The sequence below is a fragment of the Artemia franciscana genome, chromosome 5 (genome assembly GCF_032884065.1).
Source record: "Artemia franciscana chromosome 5, ASM3288406v1, whole genome shotgun sequence".
Taxonomy (NCBI): domain Eukaryota; kingdom Metazoa; phylum Arthropoda; class Branchiopoda; order Anostraca; family Artemiidae; genus Artemia; species Artemia franciscana.
Genome location: NC_088867.1, coordinates 21,214,704 through 21,232,357, shown reverse-complemented (window position 1 = coordinate 21,232,357; position 17,654 = coordinate 21,214,704). Strand labels below are relative to the sequence as shown.

The 17,654-nt window shown below is 34.6% G+C and overlaps 1 protein-coding gene across 4 annotated transcripts in view; it reads right to left on the bottom strand.

The window, feature by feature from the left end:
* LOC136027090 (serine/arginine repetitive matrix protein 2-like) overlaps positions 1-17,654 on the bottom strand; it is a 143,065-nt gene that overhangs the window by 3,907 nt on the left and 121,504 nt on the right. For all 4 annotated transcript variants that reach the window (XM_065704035.1, XM_065704033.1, XM_065704034.1 and 1 more), the window contains 4 exons: positions 15,570-16,064; positions 11,209-11,450; positions 7,090-7,428; positions 2,923-3,086 (listed from right to left, as the gene is read on the bottom strand). In XM_065704035.1, coding sequence (XP_065560107.1) covers positions 2,923-3,086; positions 7,090-7,428; positions 11,209-11,450; positions 15,570-16,064 — 1,240 coding nt within the window. The remainder of the gene's footprint in view (positions 1-2,922; positions 3,087-7,089; positions 7,429-11,208; positions 11,451-15,569; positions 16,065-17,654) is intronic.

Here is a 17,654-nt window from a genome sequence, read left to right as displayed (position 1 = left end):
TCCCATCCAGTTTCATCCTGATCTCACCTCTTAAGTATTTTCTAAGATTTCTGGTTCCCCTCAACTGCCCCCCCTCCAATTACGCTGGATCCGGTTGAGATTTAAAATAAGAGATCTGAGTTACGAGATCCTTCTAAATATGAAGTTTCATGAAGATCCGATCACTCCTTCGTAAGTTAAAAATACGTCATTTTTTCTTATTTTTCAGAATCACCCCCCCCCCCGCAATTGAGCGGATCCGTTCCAATTATGTAAATCACGCATGCAAGACTTCTGCTTATTTTTCCAACCAAGTTTCATCCCAATCCCTCCAATCTAAGCGTTTTCCATCATTTTAGGTTTCCCCACCCCAAACTTCCCCCAATGTCACCAGATCCGGTCAGGATTTAAAATAAGAGCTTTGAGACACGATATACTTCTAATATCAAATTTCATGGAGATCCAATCACCCGTTCGTAAGTTAAAAATACCTCCTTTTTTCTAATTTATCAGAATTAACCCGCTCCCCCAACTACCCCAAAGAGAGCGGATCCGTTCTGGTTATGTCAATCAAGTATCTAGGACTCGTGTTTTTTTCCCCACCAAGTTTCATCCCGATCCCTCCACTCTAGGTGTTTTCCAAGTTTTAGGTTTCCCCCTCCCACCCCCCCCCACCCCAATGTCACCAGATCCGGTCGGGTTTAAAATAAGAGCTATGAGCCACGATATCCTTCTAAATATCAAATTTCATTGAGATCCGATCACCCGTTCGTTAGTTAAAAATACCTCATTTTTTTCAATTTTTCAGAAATACTCCCCCCCCCCAACTACCCCAAAGAGAGCGGATCCGTTCCGTTTATGTCAATCATCTATCTAGGACTTGTGTTTAATTTTCCCACCATGTTTCATCCCGATCCCTCCACTCTAAGTGTTTTCCAAGTTTTAGGTTTCCCCCTCCCAACTCCCCGCCCCCCTCACCAGATCCGGTCGGGATTTAAAATGAGAGCTCTAAGACACGATATCCTTCTAAATATTAAATTTCATTGAGATCCGATCACCCGTTCGTAAGTTGAAAATACCTCATTTTTCTAATTTTTAAGAATTACTCCCCCCCCCCCAAAACTACCCCAAAGAGAACGAATCAGTTCTGATTATGTCAATCATGTATCTGGGACTTGCGCTTATTTTTCCCATCAAGTTTCATCACGATCCCTCCACTCTAAGTGTTTTCCAAGATTCTAGGTTTCCCCCCTCCAACTCCCCCCAATGTCATCAGACCCGGTCGGGATTTAAAATAAGAGCTCTGAGACACAATATAATTCCAAACATCAAATTTCATTAAGATCCAATCACCCGCTCATAAGTTAAAAATACTTCATTGTTTCTATTTTTTCCAAATTAACCCCCCCCCCCAGATGGACAAATCGGGAAAACGACTATTTCTAACTTAATCAGGTCCGGTCCCTGATACGCTTGCCAAATTTCATCGTCCTAGCTTACCTGGAAGTGCCTAAAGTAGCAAAACCGGGACTTTAGGTTTTCCCCCTCCAACTCCCCCCAATGTCATCAGATCTTGTCGGGATTTAAAATAATAGCTCTGAGACACAATATCATTCCAAACATCAAATTTCATTAAGATCCAATCACCCACTCATAAGTTCAAAATACTTCATTTTTTCTATTTTTTGCGAATTAACCCCCCCCCCCCCAGATGGTCAAATCGGGAAAACGACTATTTCTAACTTAATCTGGTCCAGTCCCTGATACGCTTGCCAAATTTCATCGTCCTAGCTTACCTGGAAGTGCCTAAAGTAGCAAAACCGGGACCGACAGAGAGACCGACAGAGAGACCGACAGAATTGGCGATTGCTATATGTCACTTGGTTAATACCAAGTGCCATAAAAACTACTTAATAACTTAAAAAACCTACTTAATTACTAAAATACTAAAACTAAATTAATACCGAAGAAAATGATTATTTTAGAATTGACTCCGTGACTACTTTGTCAAATATTGGTTTTCAGCTACGTTCATGCATCGTTACTTTAAAAACAAAAAATTGGCTGGATTCATTGATCACATTGACCACACTGGAATCATCGCATTTTTTTCTTTTAATGAACCTTGGTATTTAAATTCATAAGCGACACGGTTGACATAGCTTTACTTAGACAACAATAAAACTACGCCTTATCGAAGCATCGACTTTGGGTGGGCTCCAAAAAGCAATTATCGCTAATTACCATTCATTCTTTGTCATGAATGTTATTCAAAAACACCTAATCATAAAGTTAAGCCCTTTGCACACTCATAACAAGAACAAGGAGCTGAAAGTTAATTAATTAGTGTTTTGGGAAGTAGAAATAAGGAATATTGTAATAACTCTAATTAAATTCTGAAACACATCCATGACAAAACTGCCACACACAGTTTCCCAGTAGCCTCTCCATCTCTAGAAAATTTTGCAAATTATCTAATTACTTTAAATTCTCTAATCATATATTTGATCTTTGACTTTTTTAACGTAGAGAAAAAATAAATAAAAGTCCCTTGCATACACTGGCATATCAGATAAAAGAGAACATTCTTAAGTTAATACGTCTTTTTCCCAGATCATAGAAGGGCAGATTAGGGGGTTGGGTTCATTCTTAGAATGCAAGAGGACCATGTCCATAGACTAATTTTATAAATAGCCTGACAGGGGGGAGGGGAAGAAGTGCCGAACGATGGAATGTTACAAAAACAAAGAATATATCAACAAAGAAGTGAATTCAACAGCTTAGACTTTGCGCATCTACGTTTGAAAATATACGAAACTGTACACAGGAGGGGGGATTAGAGGTCGGTACCAAGGACCCGCCCATTCTCAGGAAAATATGACATAGTCAGAAAATAAACTTAATTTCTTAGAAAGACGATCAAACTTTAGGATAAAAGTTTACCTTGAAAGACTTGATCAATTCGTTTGAGTATCTTGAGAGTAGACGCCAAATCGCGTGAAGTGGTACGCACTGCAGAAGCAGTTGGTGGGGTTTCAGGTTCGTTTAAACGGTATAAGACGGCGTCCAAGGCTTGTGATCGTGCTGGGTCATCCAAGAACTGAGATCTAAAATCAAAAATTACATTAGAAAACCAAATGAAAGACAAATGGAAGAAAAAAAAAATAATAATGAGGCTTCGTTTAGCAGTAGAGCTATTGCTACTGTATTGATTCATGAACGCCCATGTCCACTTATTCTGTTTAGTTACGTAGTTTAGACGAAGGATGAGACAAAAAAGAGAAAAAAAAACAAACAATAAAGATAAAACATTGCGTGACTTCCGTCTTTTCTTTCTCAGTATTGACTACAATCACTGTAAAAGATAAAGAGTATATTTTATTTATTTATTTTCTTTATTTCCCTCATAAAATGAAGAGTAGGCTACAATACAAATATAAAGAAAAGACAAATGATAACGCTTACAATAAAAAAATATCAAATATTGCTCTAGTAATATATCTTATAGGTAACACATATTGGGCCCTTTGGGGCTTCGCCCCACCCATTCCAGAGTGACTTGATTTTTGAAGTTTTTTCACACTTATGAAACGATTTTTTGCTTTATTGACCCACCTACCCCCCAAAAACTCCACTGTACGTGTCTGTTCATATATATAATTTATGATAAATGTTCAAATTAGAAGAAAGCCAAAATTTGAAGTCTATGTATGTGTGTAATATTTAGGCATGAGACTCAAATCAATAGCTGCTAGAAGAGCAAAGCTCTGCTAAGCTAACTCGAAATACAAGTCACACATATTTCATAATCAACCCAAATTCACACCAGCCACAAAATAACAATATATTTCACAAACACAAAATAACGTTAACAAAATAATGATATTTGTGTTCTTAGAAGAACAATTTACATGAGAACCGGTTAAAGGGGAAAGTGAAAATAAAATTATCATGTTATTTTTGTCTGTACGATACGAGTCTCTTTGTACACCACTGTGTTCATATAATCAATTTAGTGCGTTTTTCAGGTTTGTTTATTATAAGATCTTCGCGTTTATCTCATTGCGCATTTGGAAGTTCTAATATCAGCATACTTTGTCTACACTCAACGCGTTCTAGCCTCTGTTCAAATTATTAGAGGTCCAAACATGAAATAAATTGACAAAGTTTTTACATGGTATTTCTATATTTTAAAATATTGGAAATGTTTTACCTTCCATATGCACAGTATTCACTTGTATCCAGGGGAGGCGGAATTTTTTTTTTTGTATTTCTTGCAGGCATTGACACTATTCATTTAAATTATTTTCATTTTTTGTTCCCTCTTTGACATTATCAAATGGTGTTTTTCATACTTACGGAAAATTTAAATAAAATAAAACTCATATTTTTCATTTAAAACAACGACAAATTTTGCACTCCTCTCAGGTTTGCAAGCTAAACTCTTCCTGGAGCTAACTTTAACTTCTAGTCAGTGCTCACCATTTTAGCATCTGAGGAAAAACAGATTTTATTTTTAAAGTTTCATTGCTCCAAAAAAGCGTAATAAGTCCCAGAGCAACTAGAACTCTAAGGGAATACAACATCCTATATTTTGCCATCCTTTTAATTCTGAAACAAGTGACGTTTCTAGTCGGATTGTGCTGGGGCTCTTGGGACATATTGGGCAATATCAATCAGTCCCTTAGTCTCTTAATAATGAGTCTTAATAATAACAAATATTATTTTCTTATAGCCTGTTATAAAAGACTAGAAAAAATGGACTGCCACAAACTGAGCATCCTTCAACCCGCGTTCGTCAACCCTTTCCTCTCTCGTTTTCATTGAGTTTCACATAAAAGATCAAAAAGAAAGAAGGAAAATTACACGAGAAGGTCACACAGAGATTCTTTTATAAACCCTTTCATTGCTCTATCCAAGAAAAGGGACAATTAACAAGGACTTTAGAAAAGGTGGTCGATGGAAAGAGGTAGAAGAAAGAAATGCTTCCATTTTCTTGTAAAATGTTTTAGGGACACTGAGGGGCAGGGGACGAGAAAATTGTCCCGGGATTACAAACCATATAATTTGTCATTGCATATAAATAGGGTCTGAATTAGAATAGTTTTAAACACATAGAAATACATGTTTTGTCCTTTATTTAAACAAATAAATAGAAAGGGAAAAAAAGAATAGAAAGAAGGCAGTTGTACCATCTTGTGGTTCAGTTTCGATTTGACTGTCTTCCTTAAAAATTGGAAAAACAAAAAGATACAGAATCCATGGATACGCATTAAGATGCTTGTGTATGGTGAAAATCAAAAGTTAATATGCTTTTTACAAGGAATACACTGAGAAGTAATTACATGGTAAACAACAATAAATCTTGATTGTTAGCTTAATATAGGTATGTCAATAATTACAGAAAACAACATTTCCTGTGTTTTTCTTGTTCAGAATGATGCAGTCAAGAAAACCTGCTGCTAATTACAATACGAGTTAGGTAAAAATTTTTCAGAGTAATTGGTTTTATCTAATAACAATTTCGCTTATGAGAAGGGCATGTGGCTCGATCTTTCATCTTAGTTTTTCCAGTTCTTTTTTACTTACAGCTTGGTTCTTAGTTCATTTAAGTTTTATGGCAACATCTAAATTATTATAGTTAACAGCTCTGAATTATTAATGGAAATGGTAATTTCTTAAATGTACACGGAGACATATCTAATCAACAACTTCGACTTCATGAATAAGAATTCGCTCCTCGGGATATTCAGTTCAATGGACTGTTTTCAAAAACTGAAAACAATATAACTATTTTTTGTACTATTGTTAATATACAGTTATTTATAATTCCTCAAATGTTAGGTGGAACCTTTGCCCAAGGGCAACTTACAATAGTTCTTTGAACTTTGGGCCTAATGTGATAATAACTAAGGGGGAGAGACTCGTCTGAAAGACGAAAAAAAGCCTTATACCAACTGATCAGTATATAAAATTTATGACAGTTATTACGTGACTTAAAATTACCTTACCTATAAAAATATTGCTTTCATCGACCAGTTTTGAAAATACCAGTTGTTAAGGATTTGAAAACTCTACTTTTCAATTCCGGCTATGCAATGGCCTCTGCAATGGTCGGAGTCACCAGCGAAACCTACCCTTAAATACGCCCGCAAGAACCCTTTACTATTTTAACTTTAACAATTTTGAGGGATGGTCCCAGGTGAAACACAGTGTGAGTTACTTCCTTCAATAGTATATAATCTCCCTCCATGATGAAAATAGCATGGCTGAAAGCCAAATATAAAGAGAGAAATTGAAAGTCGTCTGTACACGGGCTAGCGGACATGAAAAGCAAGTGAGTGAGCTATGGGACTCAAAACACTAGCGCTTGAGAGCCATATAGCGGCAGAGCTGCATTATATATGTACTAGCCAACGAACCTCTTTGCCGGGTCTTGGCTAGAAAACCCGAGCTTCAGGTAGCCTCGTCCAACAATTTCGGTTTTCAATCTTTTTAATGGCTCTCATTTCATTCGGGCAGAACCCTGGGCTACAGTCGTGTCAAATCAAAACCCACTTTACTCTTGACATTACTGCTGTCTCGTGATTTGAATGCGAATCACCGAGGACTCAAATTATTAAAGTTTCAATTTCAAACTATTCAGCTGTCATTTCAATTTAGAACAAACACTTGGACTTATATATAACGAAAGCCAAAGTTAAATTTATGTATAAAGCCAAAAGCCCAAATCAATATATAATACAAGCCAAAGAGCTACCCCTTTCTCGTTTCATGGGATTTTCCTCCACTGTTTTTAATAAGCATATAGCATTTTTTTACGATGTAATTCTTTCAGTTTATCTCTTTTTCAGGATTTTTTTTTGTATATTTGTCGTCCAAAACAACGTGACAGCTAAGGTCAGTTTTCTAGCCAAAATAATGTAACCGCTTATTCCATTCATAGAGAGGGGCGCAGAAAGATGGAAAATCGTAAAAATCATTTGATAAATAAAGAAGATAAAAAAAAGAAGAACAAAACACCCTTATACTGAACTAGATCATTCCAGGACAATAACACCGTGTAAGTTAAGCACTAAAAAAAAGGCCAAAAATAATATCAATTAATACCTGAGCTTTTTAAGAAGGTTGTCCGCTTGTCCTCTGATTTTCCCAGACAAATTATGAATTGTTGCTATTACAAGGTTATCTAGTACCTCTAATTGTTTCGTTCGCATCGATTGATCTTCGAGAACTAAACTTCTCCTATCTGAGACGACATTCTTATCTGAGCCAAAAGTATCGGTTAATGGACGACTACGGAGTCGGGGAGATTCAACTGCTTTCCTCTGAAGACGGGGGCTTGAAGCTATGTCTCTATAGTCCCATAAAGACTGACTATCTTCATCAACTGTTGTCCTCTTTGTTATTAGAGGGGGAGGATCTTCGAAGCAAGTTAAGGAGGAAGACCTGTAATAAATAAATAATTACGTTTATTTTCAAGCAAAAATCGAACAAATTAATGCAAGAGGCCAAAAATCTTGTGGACAAATAAAAATTACAGAATAAATAAAGAATTATCAAACACTGAATGAAAAAACAGCATGCAGTTTGCTTCTGGGAACCTTTTTATAGTTACTTATTCTAAACGTTTTCGTAGTATTTGGTGGAACCGACAAATCTACACAATCATTTTAAATAAATGCATGTTAAGTAGTTCAACCAAATTATTTACCTGTAGACAAGACTGTATACAGGATTTTTACCTGGTATGTGGGAAAAAAAAAACTTTATAAAACACAACTAAAATTTGTTTATATGTATTTTTGTTGTTCTTTACGATTCGGATAAAAATTCTGGAGGAGAAGGGTGTTGGGTTTCAACTACCCCCCCCCCCTGGCTGCGGCCATGCTCGCAGGATTCAATACTTGCAGGAGTTGCAATACAACAAAGGAATCAATAACCAGGCCAAATACTTGCAGGACTAAATTTTCTTAATGCAACTGAAAGCTGCTTTAGCCAAGACTGGAATATTACTGATAGTTTTATCTAGCAAGTGATGGATATTTTCCAGATTTTTATTTCATATTCGATTTATACCAGCAAATTATATTTAAGCTTATCTAATGACATACTTAATCCTAAGATTATAATTACATTTTTTGACAGCCTACTTAATTGACTGTCGGTATCACTCTCACTTTAGAATTCCTGTAAATGACAAATAGGATGAAAAAAAAACAGCTCACACAAGAAGAGGAGGAACTAGAGTAAGATTATCCTATATGGACATATTTGTAAAGCTGATCTTCAGCTAAATTTCTGTAGAAAAGATTTTGACGGCAACCGATGCAAAATCTTGATTTATTATTTTGATAGTAGATACAATGTATTACTTATATTCAACTTCTTTCGAATCAAATTATTGCTGACAAATTATTTCAAATCCAAATAATACCCTCATGTTCTGTCTTATTAAGACTGAATCTAACCACATCAATCACTGTCGCAATAAAACGACAGCAATAACATATATGAAAGTAGACATAGCTGAGCGTTTTCCAGGAGCCTATTTTTCACTCAAGAGACCTCTTAACCTAAAAAAAGAATCCTTACCACAATTTTTCCAAGGGTAAAAAAAATATTCAAAGTTTTTCTTTTGGATTCATTGACACGTTCAGATGTCCCATTGGATATTCAGTTAAAAAAAAAGCAAAGAAAGAAAGAGCATAGACCTACACTGCTGATATACATCTTAATAGACCAATTGTCTGATGGGAAAAATATACAAGATTTTTGTTATGCTCCCTTTTGCTTTGGGAATGGACAATATGCTCAGGTACTTGGCGTTTAGTAAATTACCAAAACAATAAATAACATATGATGAATGAAATGTTCTTGCAATGTTTTCATATTAGTTCTTATTTTTGGGGAATATCCAAATAAACGTGGAACGTTGATCAATTGCTTCAGGACTAAATTCTTATGCTATGATATAATGTGTAATGTGGGATTAATAGATCTGTCACCAAGGATGTTCAATTATATTTAGGTTCAATAAATTAGGTCAGTTATATTATCTTTGTCCTCAATTATTATTATTACGTAAGTTAGTTAATGGCTTCCTCGACAAACTGTCGCTAAAAGTTTGGGGAAAATAATTAATTTTGGTGAAGAAAACTTCCAGATTGTCAAGAGAATGATATCTGAGCTTGATTTCTGAAACTTTAACCCGCCAGGTTCTACTTTTCTTTAAAATATCAAAGAATATTGTCCAAAAACAGCTTTTTACTATGTTAATACATACGACTACCAATAAGCTTTGTCCCCTCCCGGCCCCACTTACATCATAAGTCGATTCTTTTGACGTATCTATTGATAAAGTTCCGTTTTTTAGTTTCAGTTACTACTGAGCCGTGTCGCTCCTTATTTACAGTTCGTTACCACGCACTCTTTGGTTTCTCTACTCCCCCATGGTTTGAAATATCATCAAAAGACAAAGATTTTACTTCCACTCCATAGCTGAGATTCGATTCCACTCAACACCCTAATTAAATTTTCAAATTTTATGTTTAGGAATTTTTTTTAGATTAAAAATATGTTAAACATTTGATGAAAATCGTTGGAAAAGGGCAATGTTCCTATTTTTTAAGCAAATTTATATCCGTTTCTCATAAACATTTTAAGTAATATAATAATTCTAACTTGTTGAATGAATAGATCAGAGATCAGTGAATTCAATGATATAAGGGTCCAATTTATTTGGTATAAGTAACGACTGCAGGCTTGTTGCAATGTCGCTTGTTTCAAGAGGATACATACCAAGGCCAAACAAATACTAGACAGAGAATCAGCAAGGGAGCAATTATACAGCGCAATTACAGTGAAACAGATGATGTGTGAAATATGTAAATCTGGTTTACTCTATTATTTAATTCAGTTAAAACTACAGAAAACATTAACTCCCGAACGAAGAGATGAGTTCGTAGAGAAGGAATTAATCAAATTAATTCTGGCGACTAGCAAGGAATCAATTAATCTTCTTTAAGGGTGAGACAAACTGGAAAACCAGTCTCCCATTATGCAAAAATACAGTTACTAGCAAAAAAAAAAATCGCTATTTACCCATCTATATATATATATATATATATATATATATATATATATATATATATATATATATATATATATATATATATATATATATATATATATATGTTCTGTGATCAAAAGAAGGTATAGTTGAGCTTTTGTCCGTCCTGTTACGTTAAAACGTTATGTTTCATGAAAAAAAAAAAAAAAAAAAGCATTTCTTCATTGCAAAGTGTAGCTACCTCAAAATTCCGTCATTGTAGCGTGAACAGTGCATCACTTTTCAAAGACAGTTTAAACGGTCAGTTTTTACCATTGTCTTTGAACTTATTAAAGCCTTTAGATTCTATAGGCATTTGGGCAAATACCTTTGGGCAAACTTCAAAGGAATGACCTCCCTCCCCCCAAGGGACAGTTTAGTATTCAAAAGAGGATAAAATTACAGATTGTCAGATTGGGAACACGGTGGAAACCAAAAACAGTGTTTTAAAACCATCCCTCTGCGTTTTTTCTCAATGGACAGACTAAATTTTCTATATTAAGTTCAGTGTCAATGCTTACATAGCTTAGACCTATAACCAATTCTGAAGACAGATTACCAATACAGGCAAACATAGCAGTTCTACTCATAGGCACTCTAAATGTAACCAAAGCAATCATAGTTATCCTACCAATAGGTACTCTAAATCATATAGTTTCTCAATGTAATTTTACCGACATTTATGTCTAGTAACTTAAGGTTTTTCTAACTAGGAGTTTCTTCTCTATTTATTTCTGGCTAAGTCTCTCTATAAAAGAGACTAAGTGTAGTTTAGGGAGACTAATTAAGCCTAAGTATTTATATAGCTTAGAACCAATTCTTAAGACAGATTACCGATATAGGCGGTCTATCTAACTAGGTCTTTTCTACCCTGTTTTTTTCAGACTAAGTCCCTCAATAAGAGAGAGACCAATTATACCTTAGTGTGCTTTAGATAGACTGAATAAGACTGCATTTATATAGCTTATAACCAATTCTGAAGACGGATCACCGAAATAGGCGATCATAGCAATTCTACCCATAGGTACTCTAAATAATATCGAGTTTAACGAAGTAATTTTATCAAAATTTATGTGTGGTAACTAAAGGCCTAACCATAGGAGAGAGATTAAGTATACCTGTGCAAGTTTTCTGGTGGCTCTTCGTTCTCAATTGTTGTTTCTTGTATCAAAGACTGACTCATTACCGTACTTGATCTAACTGCAGTTTTCTTCTTTGAGCCCTCTCTTGCAGCCTTAAGGGGATCGTAGCTTTTCCGTCTTTTCCAATTTTGAAATTCTGTCTCCTTATTATTCAAAGTGGAATTGCTGCGTCTGGATTCATTACCGCTTTGAGGTCGCGGTTTTGTCTTATTTACAGCCTAAAAAAGGATAGAATAAACATATTATATTCGTTTATTAAAAAAAAAAAAAAACTCACTATCTTTTTTACAAAATAGTTCCTTTTTACAAAAATACGATATTGATCCGTTAGGATTTTACAAGTCCTGTCTAAAATACTTTCACCTTTTAGTAAACCAGAAGTAGCAAGTTGTGCAAACGACTGTTAATTAACACAAATATTGGAGCTTCTTTTGAAAAAAAAAAAGTCAAACTGACCAAGAACATTGCAGAAATTTCAAAACGAATCAAGCATTAACGTAAATAATTCTGTAACTGATGAAAGCTAGTTTCTAACTGACAATGGTATCGTAGAAATGAAAGTTGATTTGAAATATTGAAATGAAATATATCGAATGAAAGGAAATATTAAATCACAGTTAACAAACATTTATTTTTTTGGCCAGTAAGATAACTTCAATTAGAAAAATATAGAAAAACAACACCATGCTGTTTAAAGAACATATATTAGTACAAATAAGAAGTTTCCACCATGAGGGAGAGCCAAATTTTTCAAATTTACCAAAAATATCAAATGTTCAATATTAAACTTCCAAATATCAACTTTTAATATGAAAAATACAGCACATTCTGTAAAGTAAATTAACACCAAGTTGTTTAATAGAAGATTTAGGTGAAAGTGGTCTTGGACTGCTAAGATGAATTTAATAAAACACATTTTATGAACACATTAAAAATGTACAAATGCATTATTATAAGAAAAACACTCATAAAATGTTTTTTGGTAGACTATAGTAAATACTCAATTATCGATTCAATCCAATCCAATTTATTTATAACCCATCTTTTACAAAAAGAGGGCGAAACGCCCTTAAGATGGAGTAATAAGAGAAAAAAATTAAATAACTACAAATGAATACAAATCAACACCAATAGATAATCAAACAGTTCGTGGTAACGAACTGTAGTAAGGAGCGACCCGGCTCAATAGTAACCGACACTCTAAAAAACGGAATTTTGATACCAATAGTTACATCAAAAGAATCATATTTTAATGCTAATTTAAGTATATAAGCTTCATCAATATTAGTCTTACACATCAAAAACTAGAAGCCTCAGAAAATTTGCCTTATTTTAGAAAATAGGGGAAACACCCCCTAAAAATGATGGAATCTTAACAAAATTCACACCATCAGATTCAGCGTATTAGAGGACTCTACTGTATAAGTTTCAAGCTGCGATCTACAAAAATGTGGAATTTTGTATTTTTTGCCAGAAGACAGATCACGGATGCGTGTTTTTCTTTTTTTTTTTCAGGGGTGATCATATCGACCCAGTGGTCCTAGAATGTTGCAAGAGGGCTCATTCTAACGGGAATTAAAAGTTATAGTGCCCTTTTTAAGTGACCAGAAAATTGGAGGGCACCTAGGCCCCTTCCCACGCACATTTTTTCCCCAAAATCACCGGATCAAAATTTTTAGATGGCCATTCTGTTCAAATTAGTCGAAAACCTAATAAATATGTCATTAGGGACGACTACCCACAGTTCCCAGGGGAAGGGGCTGCAAGCTACAAACTCTGACCATTGTTTACATATAGTAATGGTTATTATGAAGTGTACAGACGTTTTCAGGGGGACTTTTCGTGTTAGAGTGGGAGTGAGTCAGGGGAAGGGGTTACGTGGGAGGATATTTCCATGGAGGAATTTATCATGAGGGAAGAGAATTTCCATGAAGGCGCGCAGGATTTTCTAGCATTATTAAAAAAAAGCACAATGAGAAAATAATTTTTTCACCTGGAAGTAATGGGTAGCATTAAAACTTAAAATGAACATAAAATATTACGTATATAAGGGGATTCGTAAATCCACAATACCTTGCTCTTTACGCTAAAGTATTTTTAGGAATTTCAACTATTTATTCTACGGCCTTTGTGATTCAGGGGTCATTCTCAAAGATTTGTGATAAAATTCAAGCTTTAGTGTAGAGAGCGAGGTATTGGCAAGGGGGCAAACCCTCTCATATACGTAATAAACATACACAAATATAGAAATTCGTTACGTTAGTTAATTCGTAAGGTACGTATGTTTATAACTAACAAAAATGTTCGTACAAAAAATAAAAAATCTAGTTGCATTTTTAAGCAGCCGAAAATTGGAGGGCAGCTAGGCCTCCACCCCACCCCTTTTTTTTTATCAAAATCATCTGATCAAAACTTTAAGAAAGCCATTTAGCCAAAAAAAAAAAATTAAAATGCAATTAAAACTTAAAACTTAAAACTAACAGCAATTACTCCGTATATGACAGAGGTTGTCCCCTCCGCAACGCCTTGCTCTTTACGCTAAAGTTTTTTTTATTGTTTTAAAAAGTAGAGTTCTGACAGAGTCAAACTTTAGCGTAAAGAGTGAGGCGTTGCGGAGGGGACAACTTCTTTCATATACGGAGTAATTTCTGTTTGTTTTAAGTTTTAATGTCGCTCCTAACTTGCAGTTAAAAAAAACTTATTTTTTTATTTAATCAAATAAATAATGCTGACCAAGGATGAGATACTATCGACATAGAAGAACGAAAATAATGTAGCCTTCTATCAATAACACATATAGGCGAAACTAGGCAGAATTTATCCATTAAGTAACTATTTTTAGTCCAAGGAGGGTAACTGAGAAGGAATTTAGCATAACGAAAACATACTCTACGAACAGATAGTTTCTGAGGTTCACTAAAAAACTGCCAAACCGGACAAAGAGAAAGGAGATGAGGTACAACTAGGCTATTATAAATTATTGCGAGATTTAGTTTATCTATGTGTTTAATATTAGATACAAATTGAAGCATAAGCAATTCTCAGTTTTTTCTTCAAATTTTCAAGGGATAATTTTACAGTTTCTTTCATACTTTTTCCAATAAGCATTCCAAGGTAAACTAATGTTTGAGCATTAGCTAGAGATAAAAAATGTAGGGCCATTTGTCTCTTTAAAACTGAAAGCTACAACAGCAGTTTTACGGCTTAAATTCAAAATGTCATCTGCAGAATTCATTAATGACCAATTAAATCCACGGTAAATATAACTAAAATTAGGTTATTTAACCAACTGTATGTTGATAAGAAACAACTCCGTTTCCAATACCCATTTTAAAAAGCAGAAAGAAATGATTAAAAAGACAAGAACTTGCACAATAAAAATGTCTGGCAGTAATTCCATCAACTCCCGCGGAATTTCTTTTCTTTAGTTTTTTTTTTTACAATAAAACGATATATCACTTGGCTTAATTATAAATGTCAAAGGTTCGTGTTTTTTCAGACAAGCATTTAATTCTTTTTCAAATTTTGATTCAAGAGCAGGATTGGGAGAAGAAAACTCATGCTTATAATAGTTTAACCACTCAGGCTTAGGAATATTATTTGCACAAATGTGTTCACAAGGGCGTGCAAATTTTTTTCAGAGCACCGAAGGGTTCTCTGGAATTTTATGAGCGTTTTTCTCAATAATATCAGCTTTATGTTTTCTTAACACTTTAGCAAAATAACGTTTAGAATGTAGCCGCAAGCCATTAACAGTCCCAGACTTCGGCCTGCTGCATTCCTTCCAAATATTCAGCCAAATTTTAGAAGACTCGCACGGAGACGTAAGAGAAGGGTTTTTTGATTAGCCCTGCACTTGAGAGCCTTTTCTAACACGCTTGCATGGGACAGCTGAAGCTTCAGCACACTTTAATGCATGGTTAATTTCTGCTAGATAAGTGGTAAGTCCAATGGCTATTTCTTTTTCACTAAGGCCCGAGCGCGTGCACAACAAATGAAAGGGCACCTTTATTTTATTTAATATTCTGTCGCATTCAGAATGAAACCTCTCGTGGTTAACTTTTTCCAGTCTTTTATATTGTTTGTTTATTTATAAATATTAGCTTGGCTTATAAACATTTTCAGAAGATACTATGCTTCTGAACCACTCTGAAAAACTTCTCACCAACAGACAGTTTTTTGGGCTCCGTAAATTTTAAGCTTGAGGCTCCAAAAATATAACGCAAAAGAACAGTTTTTTCTTTTTTAATAAATATTGCGCGAAAGGAAAAAAGAAAGAAGTTTAGACTTTCCGTTTAAAAAGATAAATAAAACCTGAAAATGAGTAATTGAATTACCTGGGATGGCATGTAGGGTTTTGATTGTGGGGCCTTCAAACTATATCTCCCCCCATCATTTCTCGAAAAACTGGAACTAACCGCAGGTGGTGGCTGAGGCTGTGACTTAGTAAGCATTCTCGCTGGAGGTTTCGACAGCCTATCAAGCCTCGACAGAGGCTTACTCTCACTCTTTTGAATAATATTGCTAATAATGTTCTTATATCCAGCATCACTACTACTGCAGCTTGACGCAACGCTTCGAGAATCATCATTATCTTGAGCTTCATTTTTTGATTCGATGATGTAAGAAGTCTGTCTTGCAGTTTTGACGTCATATTTGGCACTGTTTACATTATTTTTCTTTTCGACGGTCGAAATTCTTTCAAATGATACATCGTCAATGAATGAATCATATGTCGGTTTTGTGCGTCGAGATTCGTTCGAAAGTTGACGCTCAGTTTGACGTCGTGTCGTTCGGGCGTCAACGCTGGTGCTCCTTGGAAAACTAGAATGCTGAAAAACAAGTTCACGGTTTATTTTAAAAAGTGAAAGTAAATAGTCCTTGAAGTAACGTTAGTGTTGAATAATTCACTATTTTTCTTCTTTTTAGAAATATCTTTGAGGAGTGGGGCAGCGAAAAAAAAATTCGCTTCAATAATTCGTTACATAAAACTAGGTTGAAATATTAGAGAGGTTTCGAACACCCAAATAGCACATGCTAATACCTGAAATTTATTTATTTTTTTTTTTTTTTTAATACAAAAAGTGCGATATTCCAACATGAGAAAAACTTGACCTCTCATGAAAAACGATAATACCTTGCGTGAGGCATAGCAGAACAAATAAATAATAAGAGAATACCGAACTAAGTTCCAGGTTCCCATTAACTGGATAGAAAGAGTCACATATTTTACCGGTAAAAATTCTCTGCTGATTTTACCACAAGAGCCCCTGACTATTCCAGAACTTTTGATATTTTTACATACTAAGACCTTCCTGCAAACTCTATATAGCCATCTTTGGAGGCCTATCTAATAAGGTCTACATACTTATTAGGTACTTAACTACTAAGAACTTTTTGAATTTGTAGGAACATTTTCCTTTTCCCTAGTATTAGAATGTAAACATTCAAAAATAAATCGAGAATTGTTCACAGGTAAGGGTTTTCAAAAGGAACTGGATCGTCTGCATAAAAGAGGTACTCGAGGAAATCCTTCGCAAGACTCATCAAAGGATGCAAGGGAAAGATTTCTAAAGAAAAAAAACCTCCAGGAGCCAAATACATGAACGAATAATAAAGACCTAGACAATTTTCAATCCACCCATAAGAAAGTTTTTATTTCTTCCACTGTTACGAGAGAGTGATTCTAGGTATTCCCTTAAAAAAAGAATTTAACTTCCCGTTGTCACACGAAATTAGAATGGGGCAAAAACTTTTAATATAACTTTAAATACGAAGTCAGAGTTGTATACAATTCAATTCTTTGTGTTAAGGGGCAAGATCTTTCAGAGAGAAATTTTTATATTCCAAAGAAATGGCTTTTGAGCCACATTTTCGTATATTTTAATGTCTTTTTTTTACTGATAAATGTAGAGAAAGCTCATGTTAGCTCCTTCCAGTGTAGGGAGGGGGTCAAAATTCTACCAAAAAGGTTTGCTATGGAGTCGTTCAATTGAAAGCCAACATGATATCTGGATACACAGGATGCCTATGTCGGGACAGGAGCAACTAAGATCTAATATAAAATCATATGCAGAGGTAAAAAAAAAAACCACTATCTTTAGTAAGAGTTCAGGTATAAAAATCACAAAAATCAAGAGTTCAAAAAATCGAAGCTTCTTTCCGAACTTTAGTTAAGGCTTTTAGGAGCTCGAACGTGCCCTCAAAAATAATTGCTTGCTAAATGATTCTCGATTTAATTTCATAAAGAAAGCTCTTTCACTCTGATAATGTGGTTCACAATTTAGAAGACATCGAAAATTAAAGGTCAAGTAAATGACCTTTACGGCTTTATTACAATTGAATGAAAGTTAATTCAGCAGGAAAGTCTAATAAGTGTTACACGAAATAATGGCTTTTTTTTTTTTTTTTTTTTTTAATGA